General features: G+C 58.8%; 3 protein-coding genes and 1 long non-coding RNA gene across 4 annotated transcripts; 2 read left to right on the top strand and 2 right to left on the bottom strand.

The window, feature by feature from the left end:
* The first annotated feature begins 36 nt into the window (after positions 1-36).
* Positions 37-8005, top strand: RETSAT (retinol saturase). Its single transcript, XM_085242876.1, is given in 12 exon segments — positions 37-272; positions 594-656; positions 659-775; positions 1258-1499; positions 2147-2348; positions 4560-4757; positions 4834-4953; positions 5389-5527; positions 5619-5728; positions 6042-6208; positions 6471-6630; positions 6937-8005. Coding segments are annotated over 12 exon segments (1833 nt in total). The 5' UTR covers positions 37-103; the 3' UTR covers positions 7083-8005.
* On the bottom strand, positions 7773-10439 carry LOC146542870 (uncharacterized). Its single transcript, XR_014887983.1, has 2 exons — positions 9775-10439; positions 7773-9288 (listed from the first exon to the last, which is right to left on the bottom strand). It is a non-coding gene; the product is annotated as an uncharacterized LOC146542870 (long non-coding RNA).
* LOC100544584 (caspase-7-like) lies at positions 8145-12114 on the top strand. Its single transcript, XM_003214109.5, is given in 5 exon segments — positions 8145-8846; positions 9073-9123; positions 9126-9244; positions 10448-10577; positions 11386-12114. Coding segments are annotated over 5 exon segments (804 nt in total). The 5' UTR covers positions 8145-8644; the 3' UTR covers positions 11688-12114.
* Positions 12115-14961: 2847 nt separating this feature from the next.
* On the bottom strand, positions 14962-18445 carry TGOLN2 (trans-golgi network protein 2). Its single transcript, XM_010728200.4, has 4 exons — positions 18272-18445; positions 16287-17932; positions 15467-15550; positions 14962-15351 (listed from the first exon to the last, which is right to left on the bottom strand). Exons 1-4 carry the CDS (start codon positions 18369-18371, stop codon positions 15346-15348), a joined length of 1836 nt encoding a protein of 611 aa, XP_010726502.2. The 5' UTR covers positions 18372-18445; the 3' UTR covers positions 14962-15345.
* Between the last annotated feature and the right edge of the window lie 732 nt (positions 18446-19177).

Raw genomic sequence — 19177 nt, 5'->3', positions numbered from 1 at the left:
GGCTTTAGCGGAGGGGGGCGGGGCTTTGTCGAGGGGGCGGGGATGGGGGCGGGGCCAAACGGCGGGCTGCGGGCAGGGGCAGCCCAGAGCTGCCGGCGGCACCATGGCGCTGTACGCGGTGCTCGCCTTCCTCCTCCTCCTCCTCCTCCTCGTCCTCGGCTTGTATCGCTGGATCGGGTCCCGCGGCCCCAATCCCTTCGCCGTCGATACCCGGCGCCCGCCGGCCCCGCTGATCACCGATAAGGCGGTTCGTCGGACGGTGCTGAAAGCAGGTATCCGCATCCCCGTACCGCCCCCCAGGAAGCCCCGGGACCTTCATCCTCGAGCTGCCACGGGACCCCCGTACTTCCCCGGGGTTCTCCGGATGCCCCGTTCCTATTCTTCCCCAGGATGCCCCGGGACCGCCATCTCCATATCCCCCCGAAGTGCCCCATGCCCCCCAGAAGTGCCTCCCGTGCTTCCCGGGGTGCCCCCTCCCTACGCTCCCCCAGCAAACCCCAAGACCCCCACTCCCGGCGCTCCTGTCCCCATGCCATCCCAGCACCGAAGACATTTTGGGTGCCACCCCCCACTGAAGATCCCCCATCCCGCAGTTTTCTCTCCAGAAAAAGTCCCAGAGAAGCTCGATGCCATCGTCATCGGCAGCGGCATCGGGGGCTGGCGGCGGCCGTGCTGCTGGCCAAGGTGGGCCGGCGGGTGCTGGTGCTGGAGCAGCACGGCAGGCTGGGGGGCTGCTGCCATGCGTTCAGCGAGAAGGGCTTCGAGTTCGACACCGGTACGTGTGGGCACGGGGAGGGCAACCTTTTTGGAGGGGACCTGGCCGGTCGGCTGGCACCCATAGGGTCGCGCTGTGGTCCCAGTGGGACGAGCGGGGGTGGATGGCAGAGCTGCCTTTGCCCCAAATCCTCTTTCTGTTGGAGGACGTGGCGGCGGTGCTGCCCATAGCGGTGCTGGCGCTGTGGCATGCCCTGCTGGCGTGCTACAGGAATGGGCCCAGAGCCCGCAGCATCCCCTGCACAGGCAGGCCCCCAATGAGCTCTGGGTGCCCGTCAGCCCGTACACGCTTAATTATTTACAGCAGCTCAGCACGGGGTTCTATTAATGAGTACCCACATTCTTAATATGCAGTGCTGAGCAGGTGGGTTTCCCTCGGAGCGCGGACTCTGCACCCCAAGTGGGGGGTGGGGGCTGCAGTGTAGGAAGAAGCAGCACCCCCAAATCTCGCGCACACACGACTTAACGCAGCGTTACTCCCAGGGATCCACTACGTGGGGCAGCTGCACGACGGCTCGCTGTGGCGCTTCCTGGTGGACCAGCTGACGGACGGGCAGCTGGAGTGGGCCCCCATACCCCCCACCTTCGATGCTGTGGTGCTGGGAGAGCCCGGCCGCGACAAAGCCATCCAGCTCTGCACCGGGGCCAGGACTTATTTCAACAGGCTGAAGGAGCAGTTCCCCGGTGAGGAAGCCGCCATCGATGAGTTCAAGCGGCTGGTGAAGGTAATGGGGCCGTGGGGCTGCGCTCACAGCGCTTGGCTCCGCTCTGGCTCACGTGCTCCTTTCTAGGGGGGGAAATTCCTGCCCTGTGCCAGCCCGGGGGCAGCTGTTTGGCAGTGGCACAGCGCAGCCATGTTGCTCAACATGTTGCACCCGGAGCTCCTAACCCTGCTCAGAGGGTGTCCATAAGGCACTCAGCTGTGCTCTGAGTGGGGCACAGGGGCACAGAGCCTTGCAGCCCCCACATTTGTGGGACGATGCTCCAGGACTTCCTGGGTTATCACGATTAATATCACGTGGGGTTAAAGTGGGATGTGCGCTCTGTCACCCCTGAGAAATGGGGCTACGCCTTGGTGGTATTTTGTAGGGTCAAGTGCTCTCCTCCCCACAATGCTGCAGATTCACATCACTGCCATTTCCTAAGCAGCAAATAAAGGGAGAAATCCCATTTTGCATCCATCCCTCGGCTCCTTGCGGCCTCCCCCAGAGCAGGGGATTAACCAAAGGTCCCCAAGGGGGTCCTAAGGTGGCCTAGGGACCCCAAAATGGCTCAAGGGTTTCTCAGAAGTTCCCAAGGATTCTCAAGATGATCTCAGGAATCCCTAAAGGTCCTCCCAGTGAGCTCTGCCCATTGCTCTCCTCTCTTGCAGAGTGTCACCACAGGGTTCTGGGTTCTGGGTGTGCTAAAATTGCTGCCGCTGCCACTGGTGCAGCTGCTGAGCCGCTCGGGGCTGCTGTCCCTGCTCAGCCCCTTCTGCCGGATGAACTCACGCAGCGTTAAGGACGTGGTTGACGGCCTCACCACCAACGCCAAACTCAGGGCCGTGTTCAGCTACATCTTCCCCACCTACGGTATAGTGCCAGGGTGCTGGGGCACGCCAGAGCAAAGTTGGACCCTTTAAGAGCAAAAACGAAAGGCTTCTTATCTTCTCCTGTCCCTTCTTTTCCCTTTCCCTTCCTTTCTCTTCTCTCACCCTTTTTCTCCTTTCCCTTGCCTTCCCTTCCCTTCCCTTCCCTTCCCTTTCCTTGCTTTCCCTTGCCTTCCCTTCCCTTCCCTTCCCTTCCCTTGCCTTCCCTTGCCTTCCCTTGCCTTCCCTTGCCTTCCCTTGCCTTCTTGCCTTCCCTTCCCTTCCCTCCCCTCCTCTTCCCTTCCCTTCCCTTCCCTCCCCTCCTCTTCCCTCCCCTCCCTTTCCCTCCCCTCCCCTCCCCTCCCTTTCCCTCCCCTCCCCTTCCCTTCCCTCCCCTCCCCTCCCCTCCCCTCCCTTCCCCTCCCCTCCCCTCCCCTCCCCTCCCTCTCCCTTCCCTTCCCTTCCCTTCCCTTCTCCCTTCCCTTCCCTTCCCTTCCCTTCCCTTCCCTTCCCTCCCTTCCCTTCCCTTCCCTTCCCTTCCCTTCCTCCCTTCCCTTCCCTTCCCTTCCCTTCCCTTCCCTTCCCTTCCCTTCCCTTCCCTTCTCCCTTCCCTTCCCTTCCCTTCCCTCCCTTCCCTTCCCTTCCCTTCCCTTCCCTTCCCTTCCCTTCCCCTTCCCTTCCCCTTCCCTTCCCTTCCCTTCCCTTCCCTTCCCTTCCCTTCCCTTCCCTTCCCTTCCCTTCCCTTCCCTTCCCTTCCCTTCCCTTCCCTTCCCTTCCCTTCCCTTCCCTTCCTCCTTCCCTCCTTCCTCCCCTTCTCCCTTCCCCTTCCCTTCCCTTTCCTTCCCTTCCCTCCCCTCCCTCCCTCCCCTCCCCTCCCCTCCCCTCCTTTCCTTCCCTCCCTCCCCTCCCCTCCCTCCCTCCCCTCCCCTCCCCTTTCTCCCCTCCCCTCCCCTCCCCTTCCCTCCCCTCCCCTCCCTCCCCTCCCCTTCCCTTCCCTTCCCTTCCCTTCCCTTCCCTTCCCTTCCCTTCCCTTCCCTTCCCTCCCTTCCCTCCCTTCCCTTCCCTTCCCTTCCCTTCCCTTCCCTTCCTTCCCTTCCCTTCCCTTCCCTCCCTTCCCTTCCCTTCCCTTCCCTTCCCTTCCCTTCCCTTCCCTTCCTTCCCTTCCCTTCCCTTCCTTCCCTTCTCCCTTCCCTTCCCTTCCCTTCCCTTCCCTTCCCTTCCCTTCCCTTCCCTTCCCTTCCCTTCCCTTCCCTTCCCTTCCTCCCTTCCCTTCCCTTCCCTTCCCTTCCCCTTCCCTTCCCTTCCCTTCCCTTCCCTTCCCTTCCCTTCTCCCTTCCCTTCCCTTCCCTTCCCTTCCCTTCCCTTCCCTTCCCTTCCCTTCCCTTCCCTTCCCTTCCCTTCCCTTCCTCCCTTCCCTTCCCTTCCTCCTTCCCTTCCCTTCCCTTCCCTTCCCTTCCCTTTCCCTTCCCCCTCCCCTCCCCTCCCCTCCCCCTCCCCTTTTCTTCCCCTCCCCTCCCCTCCCCTCCCCTCCCCTCCCCTCCCCTTTCTTCCCCTCCCCTCCCCTCCCCTCCCCTCCCCTCCCCTCCCCTCCCCTCCCCTTTTCTTCCCCTCCCCTCCCCTCCCCTCCCCTCCCCTCCCCTCCCCTCCCCTTCCCTTCCCTTCCCTTCCCTTCCCTTCCCTTCCCTTCCCTTCCCTTCCCTTCCCTTCCCTTCCCTTCCCTTCCCTTCCCTTCCCTTCCCTTCCCTTCCCTTCCCTTCCCTTCCTTTTAGAGGCCCTCACTTTGCACACCAGACCCATCCCAGCTCCCACCTCACACCCCCGCTTTGCCTTTGCATTGCACCACCTTGATGGAACCCCCGAGGGCAGGACGCCTCATGCTGCATCCTCTGCACCCACCCCATCCTGGGGCCTTTCCCATGTCCTTCAGCTTCCCTGCAGACCGCAGTATTCCCGCAGGTGGAGGAGTGGCTGTCCTGCCCCGGCCCTGTGCCTGCAGCCCTTTGGCCTTGACTTTCCTCCCTCCTGTCCCAGTTCTGAGTGACTCAGGGCGCTGGAGCGCAGCCAAGGGTTGTGAAACCCAGATCTGTGGGGTGATGCCCTGGGCACATCTGCTCCTCGTTTCCCACATGCTTCCCTCCAGCCAAGCCTTCCCTTATCCTAACCCCTTTGGATTACTCTGTAAACCCAGTAAGACTGCGCTGTGCTCCCCTTCCAGGCGTGCTGCCCTCCAAAGCCAGCTTCTCCCTGCACAGCATCCTGGTGCATCACTACCTATGGGGCGCATGGTACCCCAAGGGCGGTTCAGGGGAGATTGTCTTCCGCACCATCCCCATCATCCAGAAGGCTGGTGGCAACGTGCTGGGCCGGGCACCGGTGCAGAGCATCCTGCTGGACTCCCAGGGCAAAGCTTGCGGTGAGCAACGCATCCGGGACACGGCTCCCCCCATTCCCTCTGTGCTGCCGTTACCCTCAGCCCTCCTCCCTTCCAGGTGTGAGCGTCAAGAAGGGCCAGGACGTGGTGAACATCTTTGCTCCCATCATCATCTCGGATGCGGGGATATTCAACACCTATGAGCGGCTGCTGCCGCCTGAGGCGCGCGCTTTGCCTGGTAAAAGCCCTCGGTGCAGTGCTGGCTTTAATTGGGATTAGGGCATTAATCCGCTCTCTCAACCCCAGCGTCTCTTCAATGAGTGTCGTGGTAATTCCTTCCCAGACGGCAGCAAAGCCCGGTGCAACCTGCTGGGGACTACAAGCATTCAGAACAGGGGCACAGGAATCACAGAAAATGGTTAAATACACCCCAGCCCCACACTGGGCTTGCCCTAAAATTCACCAAATGGGAACGGATCAATCAGCAAAACCTCCCCAGACAGGGAGGCACAGCACCACCACTTTATGGCTCCCAGTGGTCCTCCCGCACTGTGGGTGCACACAGGATGCTCTCAGCTAGATTCACACCGATGGGAGCAACATGGGGCTGAGCACAGCTGAGGGCTGAGCACCCCTCCACCCTCACTTTCCACTCCTGTCCTTCGTTCCGCAGAGATTCAGTCCCGGCTGCGCATGGCGACTCACGGCGAAGGCGGCTTCTCCGTATTCGTGGGGCTCAGAGGCTCGAGCCAGGAGCTGGGGCTGGAAGCCACCAACTACTACATCTACTCAGATAACGATCTGGACCAAATGTACGTTCTGCTTCACTAAGTATTGAGGACAGACGTTTCTGGGTGGTGACTCAGAGCCCCAACCCCACCCCAAACCTGCATCTCTCTACAGAATGCGGCGCTACTACAGCAGCTCCCGTGACGAGGCGGCCGCCAACATCCCCCTGCTGTTTGTCACCAGCCCGTCTGCCAAAGACCCCACGTGGGAGATGCGGTACCCAGGTGATGCAGCGCTGTGAACCTCACCAGGCATGGGTTCCTTGGCCAACCCCCAGTGCTGCCACATCGCACTGTGGGTCTTTGCAAACAGGGGGTGTGAGCTGGCTTCATTCAGAGAGTGGGCCGAGGGCCTCCAAGCTGCTGAGCTTGTGGGAAATTCACTGCAGCTACAAGGAAGGGAGGAGAGGCTTTGCTGAATGCCCGCACCAAAGACTTGGGACCAGAGCTGCCCCAGTGTTGGCGTGAGAATGGGGATTTGGGGTTTGTGGCAGTGAGTGGGCAGAGGGATGGATGCCCCAACCTTGTCTCCCTGCAGGTAAAAGCACATTGTCCATCATCACCATGGCCAAGTATGAGTGGTTTGAGGAGTGGAAGGACAAGCCGGTCCATAAGCGGGGAGATGCTTATGAGGATGTGAAGAAGACCTTTGTGGACGCCATCATGCAGACCATCTTCAAACTGTACCCCCACATCGAGGACAAGGTGAGGGGACACGGGGTTTGTGGCTGTTGGGGTCAGATCCTGGCTCCTGTCTGCCCAGCACACACTGCGGCTGCAGGGATGAGGTTTGGCTGGCCAGAGGGGCAGCAACCCATCGGTCGAAACGTGGCCTCAACCACCACCCAAAACTCTGCAGGGAGGTTTGTCCCATACCATCCCCCATAAAAGCAGCATTCCTGAGCACGAGGCGCCCCACACTATGGCCTGCTCCATCAGAACCGCCGTGTCCTTTTGTCCCCCACAGGTCGAGTACGTCTCGGGGGGGACACCGCTGACCAACCAGCACTACATCGCCAGCCCCCGCGGGGAGTTCTACGGCATGGACCACGACATGGCGCGCACGCAGATCGAAGCCATCGCCACCGCGCGGCCGCAGACTGCTGTCCCCAACCTCTACCTGACAGGTACCGCGTCCTCCGTTCCGTGGGGTGGTTCTGGGGAACCAGAGCTGGAGGGCAAAGCCTTCAACCTTGCTATGAAACATGGGGATGAGCTGCTGCCACGCTACGGGGTGATGCTCGCACCGCATCAAAGCTCCTCCCTGCCACTCAGCCCCAGTGGGAGGCTTCGCGTGTCCCCCAGCCCCGGGGTGCAGCCTCCCTGCCTGGCACTGTTGTGCTGAGCTGGGTAGGACAAAGCCCTCTCTGTGCTGAGGATGAAGAAGGGCCGGGATGCAGAGCTGGGGTGGCACCGTCCCCTCTGTCTCGCAGGGCAGGACGTGGCTTTGTGTGGCTTCGCCGGAGCGCTGCAGGGAGCCTTCCTCTGCACCAGTGCCATCCTCAAGCGCAACATCTACCTGGACGCCATGCAGCTGTGGAATCGCGTGCAGGGCTCCAATGGCAAGAAGAAGATCTGAGGCCGGGTCCCAGCGCCAGGACCCCCCCCCCCCCCCCAATGGCTTGCTTGCATAGCTAGCTCTGCTCTTCCCTAATGGCTCTGCGGAATCAACGCCAGTCATGAAGCTGCTTCCGCTCCCAGCTGGGTCTCATCCCACTGCAGCTCATCTCACCGCGCCACCACGCACACTGCTGCCTGTTTGAAGGGAAAGCCCTTTTCCCAGCACAAGGAAGAGAAGATCCTGATCCTATACAATCACAGCACCACCCAGCACCGCTGGATGCTCTCTACTGTCAGAGCCACTGGGGCCACTGGAGGAGCATCCAGCTCCATGGGCACTTGCCTGGCTGAGGGCAGCGAGCCCCACATCGCTGCTTTTCCCCTTGCAGGCAGCAGCTTTGGACTGAATGAGGCTGGGAAAGCTTCTCATGGTGCCTGTGTCCCCAGGGTGGTGGAGGCTGAGGAATGAACCCCTCCCTCCCCACACAGAGCCGCCCGGGCGGCGTTGGACCGGTTTTCCATCAGACCCATTTACCGTCAGCCCTGCACAATGCTGGATGCACATCTGCTCCCACGCTCTGCACCCAGTGCTGTGTGAGGAAGGAGAGACTGCAAGCTGCGTGCCTGTGCCAAGGAGCCCTGCTCCAGGCTGAGCTCAGGCAGTGGAGGAAGCGCTGTTGTGTGCCTGGATGGATTGCACTCAGGGTGGATTGACTTAAGGTGATGTAAAGCTGCTCAGGAGCAACAGCAGTGCTTCCAGATGCGATCTCACCATGAATGTGGCCCTGCCATGCTGTGAAGCTGTCGGTTCTGCCCTGAGCAGATGTCATGTCTGTCTGTCCGCCTGCTGGGAAACATTTGGGAGCACAACCAAAGCCTTCACCGCTGCCCTGGTGCTGGGAAGGGCGAGAAGGCAAAAATAAAACAGCCTTGTGATGGGAACAGTGTGCCTTGTGCTGGGGGAGCAGCAGGGTGCTGCTGGCACTGGGGCTGAGCCTGGGTCCTGTGGCTGGGGGACAGCAGCATGGGGGAAGGCAGAGTTTGGGAAGGAGAGGAGAGAGGAGATGCAGTTTGGAGCCATCAGTGGGTGCCCCAGCACCAGGCAATGAGCACTGCAGCGCTGCCTCTGCTCTGTGGACTTCAGTCTGTGTTAAAGTCCTGCTGGGAGCCCACGAAGGAGTGGTTTTCCCACTGCCAGCAATAGGAGCAGGAGCAGCCAGATGTGGGGGAAGCGGAGAGCTGTGGCCCTTGGGGGAGAGGCAGGGAGGGCTTTTCCAGCTGCTCCCACTCTCTGCGCCTTGCAGGCATCTCCCTGCAACCTTCTGCCCCCATCCCACACAGCGAGGTGCAGGTTCTGCCCTCCCCAGCCCTCCTCTTCCCCAAGCTGAGTGCCCAGGGCTGAGCCCGGATCTCCTGGCCCTGTGACTCACGCCCAGGTGAAATCTGGCTCCGTGGCAGCTGACAAGCACTGCCCTGCAGGCACTGCATCAGCAGCAGACGTGTCCCGAAGGAGCACCCGGTGCTCGCTGCCTTTGCCCCAGGATTTAAAAGCCACTGAGCCCCCCGAGGGACCATCCCAGCATGTCCCGGCCACGGCAAAGCCGGGCTCTCATCATTGTCAACACCGATTTCTGCAGCAGTGATGGCGATGTGGGGCTCAGGCCCCGCAGAGGAGCCAGGAGGGAAGCTGAGAAGCTCTCTCGTGTGCTGGCGCAGCTCAGCTACAGGGTGAAGCTGTTGCACAACAGGACGGCCAAGGAGATGGAGGTCCTCTACCAGCAAGGTGAGCCCCCAAACCACCTTCCTGCTCCCAGCTCCCACCTCCACAGTGCCCTACATCACCGCCCAAGGGCAGTGTGGGACAGATGGGGACCGACCCCCACCCACACCCAGGCCCTTGCGGTCCCTTCATCACACAGCGGGGCTCAGAGCCAGAGATGGGCTCCTCCCAGCACCCTCACAGAGCACTCAGCTGAAGGCTGGTAGCTGAGGGTGGCTGTGCCCCACAGAATGCAGCCGTGAGCACGGGGATTACTTCGTGAGCATCATCTCCAGCCATGGGAGGAGGGGGCCGTGTTGGGCTGTGACTGCAGACCGCTCCGGCTCAGCCGCATCTTCCACATCTTGTCGGCACAGAACTGCCCAGTGCTCGCAGAGAGACCCAAAGTCTTCTTCATCCAGGTAACACCACTGCTGGGCCATAACTGCACCCCATCTTGTTGACTCTGCAGGCAGAGACAGGCACAGGAGCTGCTGTAATTGCAGACTTTGCTACGCAGGTGCCATTCACCACTATGCTCTATCTTTGATGCTTTTGCTGATTCTGAGGTCACCTCTCCCCAGTTGGCAGCAGCCCCGTGCCCATGACAGCAGCGCTTCCCCTGCCCACGAGCACCCTGCGTCCGCCTCAGCTTTCACCAAGTTTCTCCCTTCCAGGAAAGGTGACCTTGCTGGGCTCAGCCTCCCTCCCAGGTGCCACCGGGGTGTTGATGAGTTGCTAAAAGTTGCCCTCAGATTCCATGACGTTGATATTTGGGCAAAGAGCAGCGCGGGGGGGCTGGTTAGAAACATCCTGGCAGGAAGAGAGCCCCGGAGTGCGCTGCGGATTAGGGAGGATTAGATGAGAGCAAATAGACAGTGCAGCAACCTGCAGCTGGACGGATCCCAGCAGTATCAGCTCTGCAGACATGTAAATACACAGAAATCCTCACCTGAGAGCAAGCACAAATCACCGGTGGCACTCATTTCCTGCTGGAAAGAGGGCTTAGCCAGCTGCCTGGCAACAATATGGGCCACTTCCAGCAGCCAGAACTGGAGATCAGGATGGACGGCTGGTGCCCTTAGGGCTGTCCCTTAGGGCCTGCTGAGTGCCAGTGTGCTGCCGCTCCTTCCAGGCGCCCTGTGGGCCACGTCAGGATCCCTGCAGGCAGTGATGCAGAGCAGAAGTGGCTCTTGGAGGGGTGTGTGTGTGTCCTCTGGCTGGACCCAACCATGCTGCTCCTTCTCATCATTTCCTAAAATCCCATCCCTGGAAGAAAGCTCCAACCATTGCATAGGATCAGTGACTGCTGTGCTCCAAGGGGAATCTCCCCAAGTGGGCTCTGGTGTCTCCTGGCGTAATCCTGGAGCCTGCAGGAACATGAGGGGAAGAGAGGCTGCCCGTCTCCTGGGGGGAGGGAGAATCACAGAACCATTAAGGTTGGAAAGGACCTCTAACATCCCCAAGTTCAACCCCAGCACAGCCCACCATGCCCACTGTCCCTCAGTGCCACATCCCCACGGTTCTTCAAAGGATGGGGGTGCACAGCAGCCCCAAAGCCCCCCTGGATCTCCCTTGTTCAGGAGCAGAGCACAGGGAAGCCAACGGCTGTGTTCTGCCTGCAGGCATGTCGGGGGGCTGCGCTGGACCAGGGGGTTTTTGTGGAGACTGACAGTGGGCAGCCGGAGCCAGACAGCTTCTCGGAGTACCTGCACATCCCCCCCAACACCGCTGTGATGTTCGCCTGCAGTCCTGGTGAGGAAACCCCCAGGGAGGGTCAGCAGGGAGCAGGGTCAGCACCTGCACTTCTATGTTCCTGGGGGGGGGCTGTAAGACTTGTAGGGCCACAAAGAGCTGTAGGGCCATGTGGGGCTGTGGGGCCATGTGGGGCTGTGGGGCCATGTGGGGCTGTGGGGCCATGTGGGGCTGTAGGGCCATGTGGGGCTGTGGGGCCATGTGGGGCTGTAGGGCCATGTGGGGCGTGGGGCCATGTGGGGCTGTGGGGCCATGTGGGGCTTTAGGGCCATGTGGGGCAGTGGGGCCATGTGGGGCTTTAGGGCCAGGTGGGGCTGCGGGGCCATGTGGGGCTGTGGGGCCATGTGGGGCTGTAGGGCCATGTGGGGCTGTGGGGCCATGTGGGCTTTAGGGCCAGGTGGGGCTGTGGGGCCATGTGGGGCTGTGGGGCCATGTGGGGCTGTAGGGCCATGTGGGGCTGTGGGGCCATGTGGGGCTTTAGGGCCATGTGGGGCAGTGGGGCCATGTGGGGCTGTGGGGCCATGTGGGGCTTTAGGGCCAGGTGGGGCTGTGGGGCCATGTGGGGCTGTGGGGCTGTGGGGCCATGAGTCCTCCCCTCAGCCCCTCTCTGTGCCAAGCAGACCTCCCACTCTGCCCGCAGCCCCATCCCACCCCCACTGCCCTCCTCTGGACGCTCTCAGTTTTTGTCCCTCTGACACTGAGGCACCCACACGTTCCATTTCCAGCACTTCTTTTTTCCCAACAAGGGGCAGCGTGCGGCCGTCCCTCCCTCCAGCCATCACGGCATTCCTCCCTCTGCACCCCACAGGCTACGGGGCCTTCCTGAACCCCGCGGGATCCATGTTCCTGCAGGCCCTGCTGGCGGCGCTGGCCGGGGAGGAGCGCAGCCTGGCCCTGAGCCGCATGGCCACCCGCCTCAACGCGGCCGTAGCCCTGGGCTGCCAGGCCCGCGGTGCCTACGAGGGCTGCAAGCAGATGCCCTGCTTCGTCACCAACCTCCCGTGGGACGTCTTCCCCTTCTCGGCTGCGGGTGAAGCCCTTCCCAGCACAGACATGCAGGGAGGGATGGAGGAGGAGGAGGAGGAGCGGCAGAAGCCCGCAGCCTCTTAGGGGGAAAAGGAGAAACGCAACCGAAACCCCGGCAGAAAGGTGCCCTGGGGTGCTGGAGCTGCCCAGGGTATGAGGAAATTCTAGGGTGCGTCGTTCCCCATCACGACGTATTGGGATGGATGTCACCCTGCCGCCCCACGGCAGCCCGGGCTGTGGCTACGCAGTGCTCCAGCAGCGCCCAGATCCCCTCTGTCCCCTTTGTGAATGAGCCCCAGTGCTGTGAACCCCACCTTATCGATCTGTTATCCAAGTGACCCTGCACAGGCCACAAAACACAGGCTTTTTTTCTGAGAGAGGAAAGGCTGATGTTTGCCTGCCTGGTGCCCTGCCCGCAAGGAAAACACTGCACTGGTGTAAAGATGGCAGCAGTTTGTCCTTACTTCATTCGAAACTTAAAGAATAAACAGAGACCAATGGTCAGACCCAGCGGGTTGACTCAGACCAGGAGTCAGGGCATGGCTTTGGGAACGTCCACCAAGGCAGACCTCAGCTCACGACCAAAAGCTGCATCTTTGTGAACCTCCTCCTGCTGTGGGGAAGGGGAGGGTGATGGGCTGGGACACCCTGTGGCCCCCGTGCTTTTGCTCAAGGCTGGGTCTTCCCCTTGTCTCTAGCACCACAAACGAGCACAACGAAGCAGCACCTGCACGGCTCACCTGTGTGCTCACCCATTAAATCTGCATCACCTCCACCCCGAGAGCCTCTCAGACAAACAGCGCTCACGTTGGTATTTCTCAACCCTGAGCAACACAGCTCCGATAGGCAGAGCCCTACCCTGCTCTGTAGATAACTTTGGGCTCAACTAGCAGGACTTTGGACCCTCAGCAGACGGTGGTACCACTGCCCTGACCGCCCCATGCTCCAGGGTGCTCACATCACTGCCTCTCGTTGGGGGACCTCCTGAGCTGCTCCCTCCCTATGCACTTGCTCTGCCTGTAAGAAGAAAACAGTTTGGAGACTCCTACAGCACTCCCAGGTCAGAGTGAAGCTGGGCATTGGGCTTAGAGTTGTTGGAGGAGTGCAATTCTTGCTTCTCTGGGAAATGACACTGAAGATGCACAGCAATGCTTCCACCCCTTGTAGGAAGGCTCCAAAGAGCACTCCAGCCCAACACACAATCAGTTTTCATTTTCAATCTCCTGCTTTCACCATTCTGCCTCCCCCAGGCTCTCAGTGACCCAGTCAAGAGGGAGAAGTAAAAAAAAAAACCACAAACAGCTCTCCTCTTATCCCAGCTTGTCCTCTGCCAAGCTGGAGATACAAGGGCAGACTTTCTCCTTCTGGACAGAAAGTGAGGGAAAGTTCCTTCCGTGCACTGCAGGAAGCACCGCACTGCACCCCCACCTGCTGCAGCACCCTGCCCTGCGCTCCTCTCCCGTCCATCCCAGTGCCACCCAGTGCTGGGTGCTGCTCGAAGAGCCTCCCTGTGGGTGAAGGAAGAAATGCAGATCCTCTCCTGCTGCATCAGCCTGCTGCTGACCAAGGGCCAGCTGGGTGAAAGGCAAAGCACTCAGAGAACTTTTCAAACAGTCTCCAAGCAAAACGCAGTCTCGCTCTCTTCTGGCTGCAGGGTGCTTGGTCATGTGAGGGCTGAGCATCCACAAATGGAGGCTCTGCACAGAGCCTAGAGCATGAGCAATGATCACAGAGACTGGAGACAGGGGTTCAAAGCTTCTCTCTCACACTCTCACACACACACACAGAACTCAGGGCTCTAAACTGTATTTTTTTAAATCATTTATTGACTTTACCACACAGGGGAAAAAAAAAAGTACAAAGAAATATAAAAATTCTGGTCCTTCAAAGCAAGTTGCGTTGCACTGCAGCAGGAAACAAACTGTGCGCTGCTTCGCACCAGCAAGGCAGCGGGCCCAGGAGCAGCCCCACCTGGAGAAAAATCACGTACCCACAGATACCATCCATTCAGAAATGTGCCACGGCCAAAAGGAAAAGGCTTCACGCTCCTTGACCGGTTTGAAACACATTGCATAAATCCTAACAGCATTAAAAGGGAAAAAAACACTAGGAGCCATTCCCAGAGGTTCAAGGGAAGAGGGGCTTTCTCCCTCTCTCCCTTTGTGCTGGAAAACCAGAACACAGCTGCAGCCTTCATGGCCAGACAAGGGAAATTCCCGCCCTCGTCACCCTGCAGCTGGGGGAGGGTCACACTTCGTGCAGGGCTGGGGACAGGCGGCTCCCCCGGCCTCACAGGGGGGACAGGACTCCTCTGTGCAGCTCTGGGGGGGATGTGAACCCACACGGAGAGCCCTCCATGAGCCACGTTTTCTGCCCAGATAAGAAAAACAAACTAAGAAGCTAGGCAGGCACTTTACACACATCCTTCGGAAGTGCCCTGTCTCAAGTAAATATCTTTGGAGCAGAACTACAAAAATAAGACCAGCAAAACAGCCACAGCTCAGGAATCAACGTGTTTTGCAGCCTTCAATACAACCAGTGCTAGCACATCCCAGGCCTTCATTTAAGTGCCCCACAGTGACGCTGAGAAAACAGCAATAAGCTGCTGGTGAGGTGTACATTCAACCACATTAAAGCTCCCAAAGCAGGGGGAGCACAGAGCAGCAAAAGAGCAGAGAGAGGTTTGGGAGCTGTAGGACAAACCCTTCTGCTCACAGAGCAGCTGCCTGGGAAACACCTCAGTGCAGGAGCTGTGCCTTTCCTGCTGAGGAGCCTCAGTACTGAAGCAGAGGAAGAGGTTTGAATAACTGCAAGTTTCATTCATCCCAAATGCTTCAGGACTATCAACCACTCTGCATCAAGACGATGACATTTTAACAACAGGGAAGAGAGTCATCTTTTGAGGTGAAATTTGCTCCAGCACTGCAGCTATACGGCACAGAACTTCATAAGCCTGAGTAGCTCGCTTTCACAGCATCAAACTAATTGTCCTCATTAGTGCAAGCATCTCAGCTGTGAGGACCACGAGGGAACAGAGCCACATGGAGCACAACTGCCACAGGGCAAGTAAGGAAGTCTAAGATACAACCAGAGGGTTGAAGGCAGCTCCAGCGCTCCCAAAAGGTGTGCATTAAAGTGAGAAGTGATGTGAAGCTAACATTGCCTTCATAGCAGAGAGGAAGAAAAGAAATAAATCAAAACAGAGTCCTTGGCAGATCATTTCCAAGCTAGTGCAATCACGCTCCAAACTTTAGCATCCAAATACAATGGACAGAGAAAGAGAACGTCTGTGCCTCCAGCAGCACGGTGCTGGTTACCAGGGCAGCTCTATGACTCTGAAAGGAGAGAATCAGATGGCTCATTTTGCAGGCGAATTTTTTTTCAAGAGGAGACATCAGTACAGTAGATGGAAAATCCCATTTCATTTGGACACAAACGTTCTGTCAAGTGCCAGAGCTGGCTTCTCTTGGGCCACGGTCCAGAAGCCAGACACCCAAGCAGAAACTGATTCAGGCCGTTGGGAAAAGGAGAAACACATTTTAAGGAAGTGAGAAGTCGAACATTACCAAGGTGCAGGTGCAAAAAGTAAAAGCATTTCCCCTTCCTCCTGCTCTCCGAGATCTGAAGATGACAGCAAAGCTACGATTCAGTGCTACAGCAGGGCAGCCAGCCGGTGATGTGCCACCATTCTGGTCTCATCGTCACCAAGCACCTTTCTTTCACTAAACACCTGAGGAGGAATCTAGATCTGGAAAGGGAAAAACGAAAAGCTAAAATGATGCGAAAGATGCATGTGAATTCAAAGACGAGAAGAAAAAAAGTTTCAAGGGGAAGAGAAGATGGACTTCTCCGACCCCCCCTACCTTCTGATCCAGCCGCTGATAATCGCCGGATTTGGGCCGCCGGCCGCCCTTCGATCGCTTCCCTTCCAGGGCAAAAGCAATGATCTTTGGAGAGAGAGAGAGAGAGAGAGAGGGGGGCAGGGACAAGGTGAGCAGGACGAGAACGACCACATGCAGTTCTTCTGACTTCTAACAGAGGCACTTTCTAGTGGGCCAATGAGAAGCCTCGCTTGCCTCCTTCCAAAAGCACTTGAAACAAACAAATGTCATCATTTAAAAGCAGCTAAGACTGAAAACAGCAAATAAAGAGGCTTTCCCAACATGCAGAAAACAGTAAAAAAGTTGTTCCCTCTCCTGCCTCAAAAACAGCTCTGCAGGATGGAGAAAAACAGCAGAAAAGATGAGCGTTGTGTCACTTGGGCTGTATTCCTCCATGCAGTGCTATTTAAAGACAAGTCTTTCACAACCTGCTACAGAAAACTCATTGTCTGTGAGAAACACAGAGCAGCTGCATAGATCTTTTCCTTTTCTCCTCCCTCAGCTCCATTTCTCACTGCTGAAAATAACCACTGGAGCCGAGGCCATTCCATTTCCACGGAGATCCAAATGCTTTCCTGGTTACAACACTCCTCCCTGCTCATCTCAAAGGCCTCAAACTAAACATTAACCAAACCCAGGCAGCAAGCAGGAGGCTTGAGCAGGAAGCAAAAGACAAAAATGAGAGCAGCAAAGGGGAAAGATCTTCAATCGAGCATGCCCCCACCTGCAGCACTGCCCAACGACTGGGAAGGAAGCTCTTAAACCACAGGGGGGAACTTGGGCAAGGAGCAGAGCCACTCACCTTCCGTTTGTTGTGATAGGCAACATACAGAGCAGCGACAATAATAGCCGTGGTCACCAGATAGGCAAAGAAGTGGCTGTTCTCTGATTTCTCCCCCGGAGAAATGGGAACACTCTTCTCTCTCTCCTTATTTAACAAGGCAGCACCATTACCATTTCTAATCCCATCCTCTTCCTCAGGGAGTTCATCACCATCTGGAGAGCCTTCGGTGTCATGAGCAGATGAAACTGACTGTGAGGACTGGCCGTTATTTCCCAATGACCCTGCCTGGGTGCCCTGACTGACGTCCTGTGTGTTGGCATTGTCACGTTCCTGGTTGCTGCTGCCTTGCTGGTCATCCTGGTTGTTGGTGCTGTCGCGCTGTTGGTTGGTCTGGCTGTTGGTATTGCCAGGTTGTTCGTTGGTCTGGCTGTTGGTGCTGTCGTGGTGGTCATTGGTCTGGTCATTGGTGCTGTCGTGGTGGTCGTTGGTCTGGTCGTTGGTGCTGTCGTGGTGGTCGTTGGTCTGGCCATTGGTGCTGTCGTGGTGGTCGTTGGTCTGGTCATTGGTGCTGTCGTGGTGGTCGTTGGTCTGGTCATTGGTGCTGTCGTGGTGGTCGTTGGTCTGGCCATTGGTGCTGTCGTGGTGGTCGTTGGTCTGGCCATTGGTGCTGTCGTGGTGGTCGTTGGTCTGGCCGTTGGTGCTGTCGTGGTGGTCGTTGTTCTGGTCGTTGGTGCTGTCGTGGTGGTTGTTGGTCTGGCCACTGGTCTGGCCATTGGTCTGGCCATTGGTCTGGCCATTGGTGCTGTCGTGGTGGTCGTTGTTCTGGTCGTTGGTGCTGTCGTGGTGGTTGTTGGTCTGGCCATTGGTCTGGCCATTGGTCTGGCCATTGGTCTGGCCATTGGTCTGGCCATTGGTGCTGTCGTGGTGGTCGTTGGTCTGGCCGTTGGTGCTGTCGTGGTGGTCGTTGTTCTGGACGTTGGTGCTGTCGTGATGGTCGTTGTTCTGGACGTTGGTGCTGTCGTGGTGGTCGTTGGTCTGGCCGTTGGTGCTGTCGTGGTGGTCGTTGGTCTGGCTGTTGGTGCTGTCGTGGTGGTCGTTGGTCTGGCCGTTGGTGCTGTTACCATGGTCTTTCTGGCCATTTTGGCCAACGGTGTTGCCATTCTCCTGGCCATTCTGGCCACTGGTGTCGCCACCTTTTGGTCCATTTTGGCCATCAGTGTTGCCATTTTCCAGGCCATTTTGGCCACTGGTGTTGCCATTTTGCTTGGCCTGATTGCCCTGGCTGTCGGTCTTGTTCTGATGGTCGTTGTTGGGGCTGCTTTGCTCGTGCTCATCACCATGGGGGTCAGTTTGGCTGTCGCTGTTCTTCTGGGTGTTGGGTTGGCTAGCAGTATTACTGCCAGCCTGATTGTCATTGTTGCTGTTGCTCTGGCTGGTGCCTTGGCCCTCAGGGCTTTGTTTCTCTTTCTCTTCTTGTTTTCCTGTCCCTTCGGGCTGGTTCCCCTCATCCTTTCCCAGGTCTTTCCTTTGATCTGCACCACCTGCACCTCCTCCCCTCTCACCTATTGTCCCTCCATTATCTCCATAATGTGCGTTGCTGCCTTCTCCAATGCTTCCTGAAGTGCTCTTGGTGGACTCTGAGCGCTCTGATCCCTGCTCCCCACCTGTCAGCAAACACACCGAGACCACAGTTACCACCTGCAGTCAGTGCCAGAACCACGTGTGGCTGCGTTAAACGGCTCCCGGCGACCAGAGCCCACGTCTGCCAAAAGCAGTCCGACACTCTCCCGTAAGGGGGTTGGAGGGAAAGAGCCCAAAAGGGGGAAACCCCAAAAGGGGCAAACCCGGCGGCACGGCGCCCTCCAATGACCGCCCCCAGCCCCGCACCGCCTCCCACCGCGCTCAGGAGGTGCCCAGACCCTCCCGCAGACCCAGCGCCGGTGTAAAACCCACGGCAGTCGGACCCCCAGCCGCTCCCGGTTCCCCCGAGCACCCCGCGCTACCTGCAGCCCCGGCCCCGGTCCCGGCACTACCCCGGTTTGCGGTCTCGGCAGCGATGCCAAGCAGCAGCAGCAGCAGAAGCGAGAGCAGCCGCAGCGCCATGCCGACCCCGCTCCTCTCACCCGGCTACGGCCCGCTTCCGCTTCCGCTTCCGCTCAGAAACGTCACTTCCGGCAGAAGATCGTGCACGTGGGCCGCGTGCCGACAAGGGGCGGGGATTATGTGGAAGTAGGCGTGGTTTGGCCTGACTGGGCGTGGCTACGCAAATCAGACGGCAGGTCTTGGCGGGGGGGCCGCGTGCAGGCGCAGAGCTGCGTGGCTCCGCTTTGGGGTCAGGGCGGGGGGTTCGGGGGAGAGCCGGCGATGCGAGGCCTCGCGGTGCCCTTCTCCTCGTGGGACATCGCTTCTTGGGTACGACCCCTTCGGACGCCTTTCCCGGCAGCAGCGGACCCCCTCCCCATCCCATCCCGTGGCACCGCCGCTGCGCCCCAGGTCCGCTGAGCTGGGCGGGGTACGGGATCAGATCTATTAGCAAATGGGAGAAGTTAACGACGCTAATTAAAATGTATGAGCTGTAGCCTCTGCCCCTGGCTGCCTCGGCACGGCTCAGCGCGGTACGGAGCGGCAGGGCGACATCTGGCGTGACCCCCCCGCAAGGAGCGGTCCGGGGAGCCCCTAATTAGCTCCTTCTCCGCGGGAGATCCCCGGGACCTCATTAGGCATTTCAATTAATGAATGGCCAGCGCCGCTCTGGGAGGGTGGGGGAGGCGCGACACGCTGGGGGGCTGTTTGACGGCCGCGATAAGGAAAAGGGACGGGGTGACCCAAAGAAAGATGGGTTCCAGGTGCTGTGTGCCAGCGGAGCACAGCGAGATGTCATCCAAAGGGAGATGTCAGCCGCCTGGTGG

The sequence above is a fragment of the Meleagris gallopavo genome, chromosome 24 (assembly GCF_905368555.1).
Source record: "Meleagris gallopavo chromosome 24, MGAL_WU_HG_1.1, whole genome shotgun sequence".
In the NCBI taxonomy this organism is placed as follows: Eukaryota; Metazoa; Chordata; class Aves; order Galliformes; family Phasianidae; genus Meleagris; species Meleagris gallopavo.
This window is presented reverse-complemented; position numbering and strand designations above follow the sequence as displayed.

Excerpts from the sequence above, each read along its gene's own strand:
- TGOLN2 (XM_010728200.4), bottom strand. The coding sequence starts at position 18,371 with ATGGCGCTGCGGCTGCTCTCGCTTCTGCTGCTGCTGCTGCTTGGCATC. Across the intron at positions 17,933-18,271 it reads GACCGGGGCCGGGGCTGCAG|GTGGGGAGCAGGGATCAGAG; the intron begins GTAGCGCGGGGT and ends GTTTGCTGACAG. Across the intron at positions 15,551-16,286 it reads CCTATCACAACAAACGGAAG|ATCATTGCTTTTGCCCTGGA; the intron begins GTGAGTGGCTCT and ends CTCTCTCCAAAG.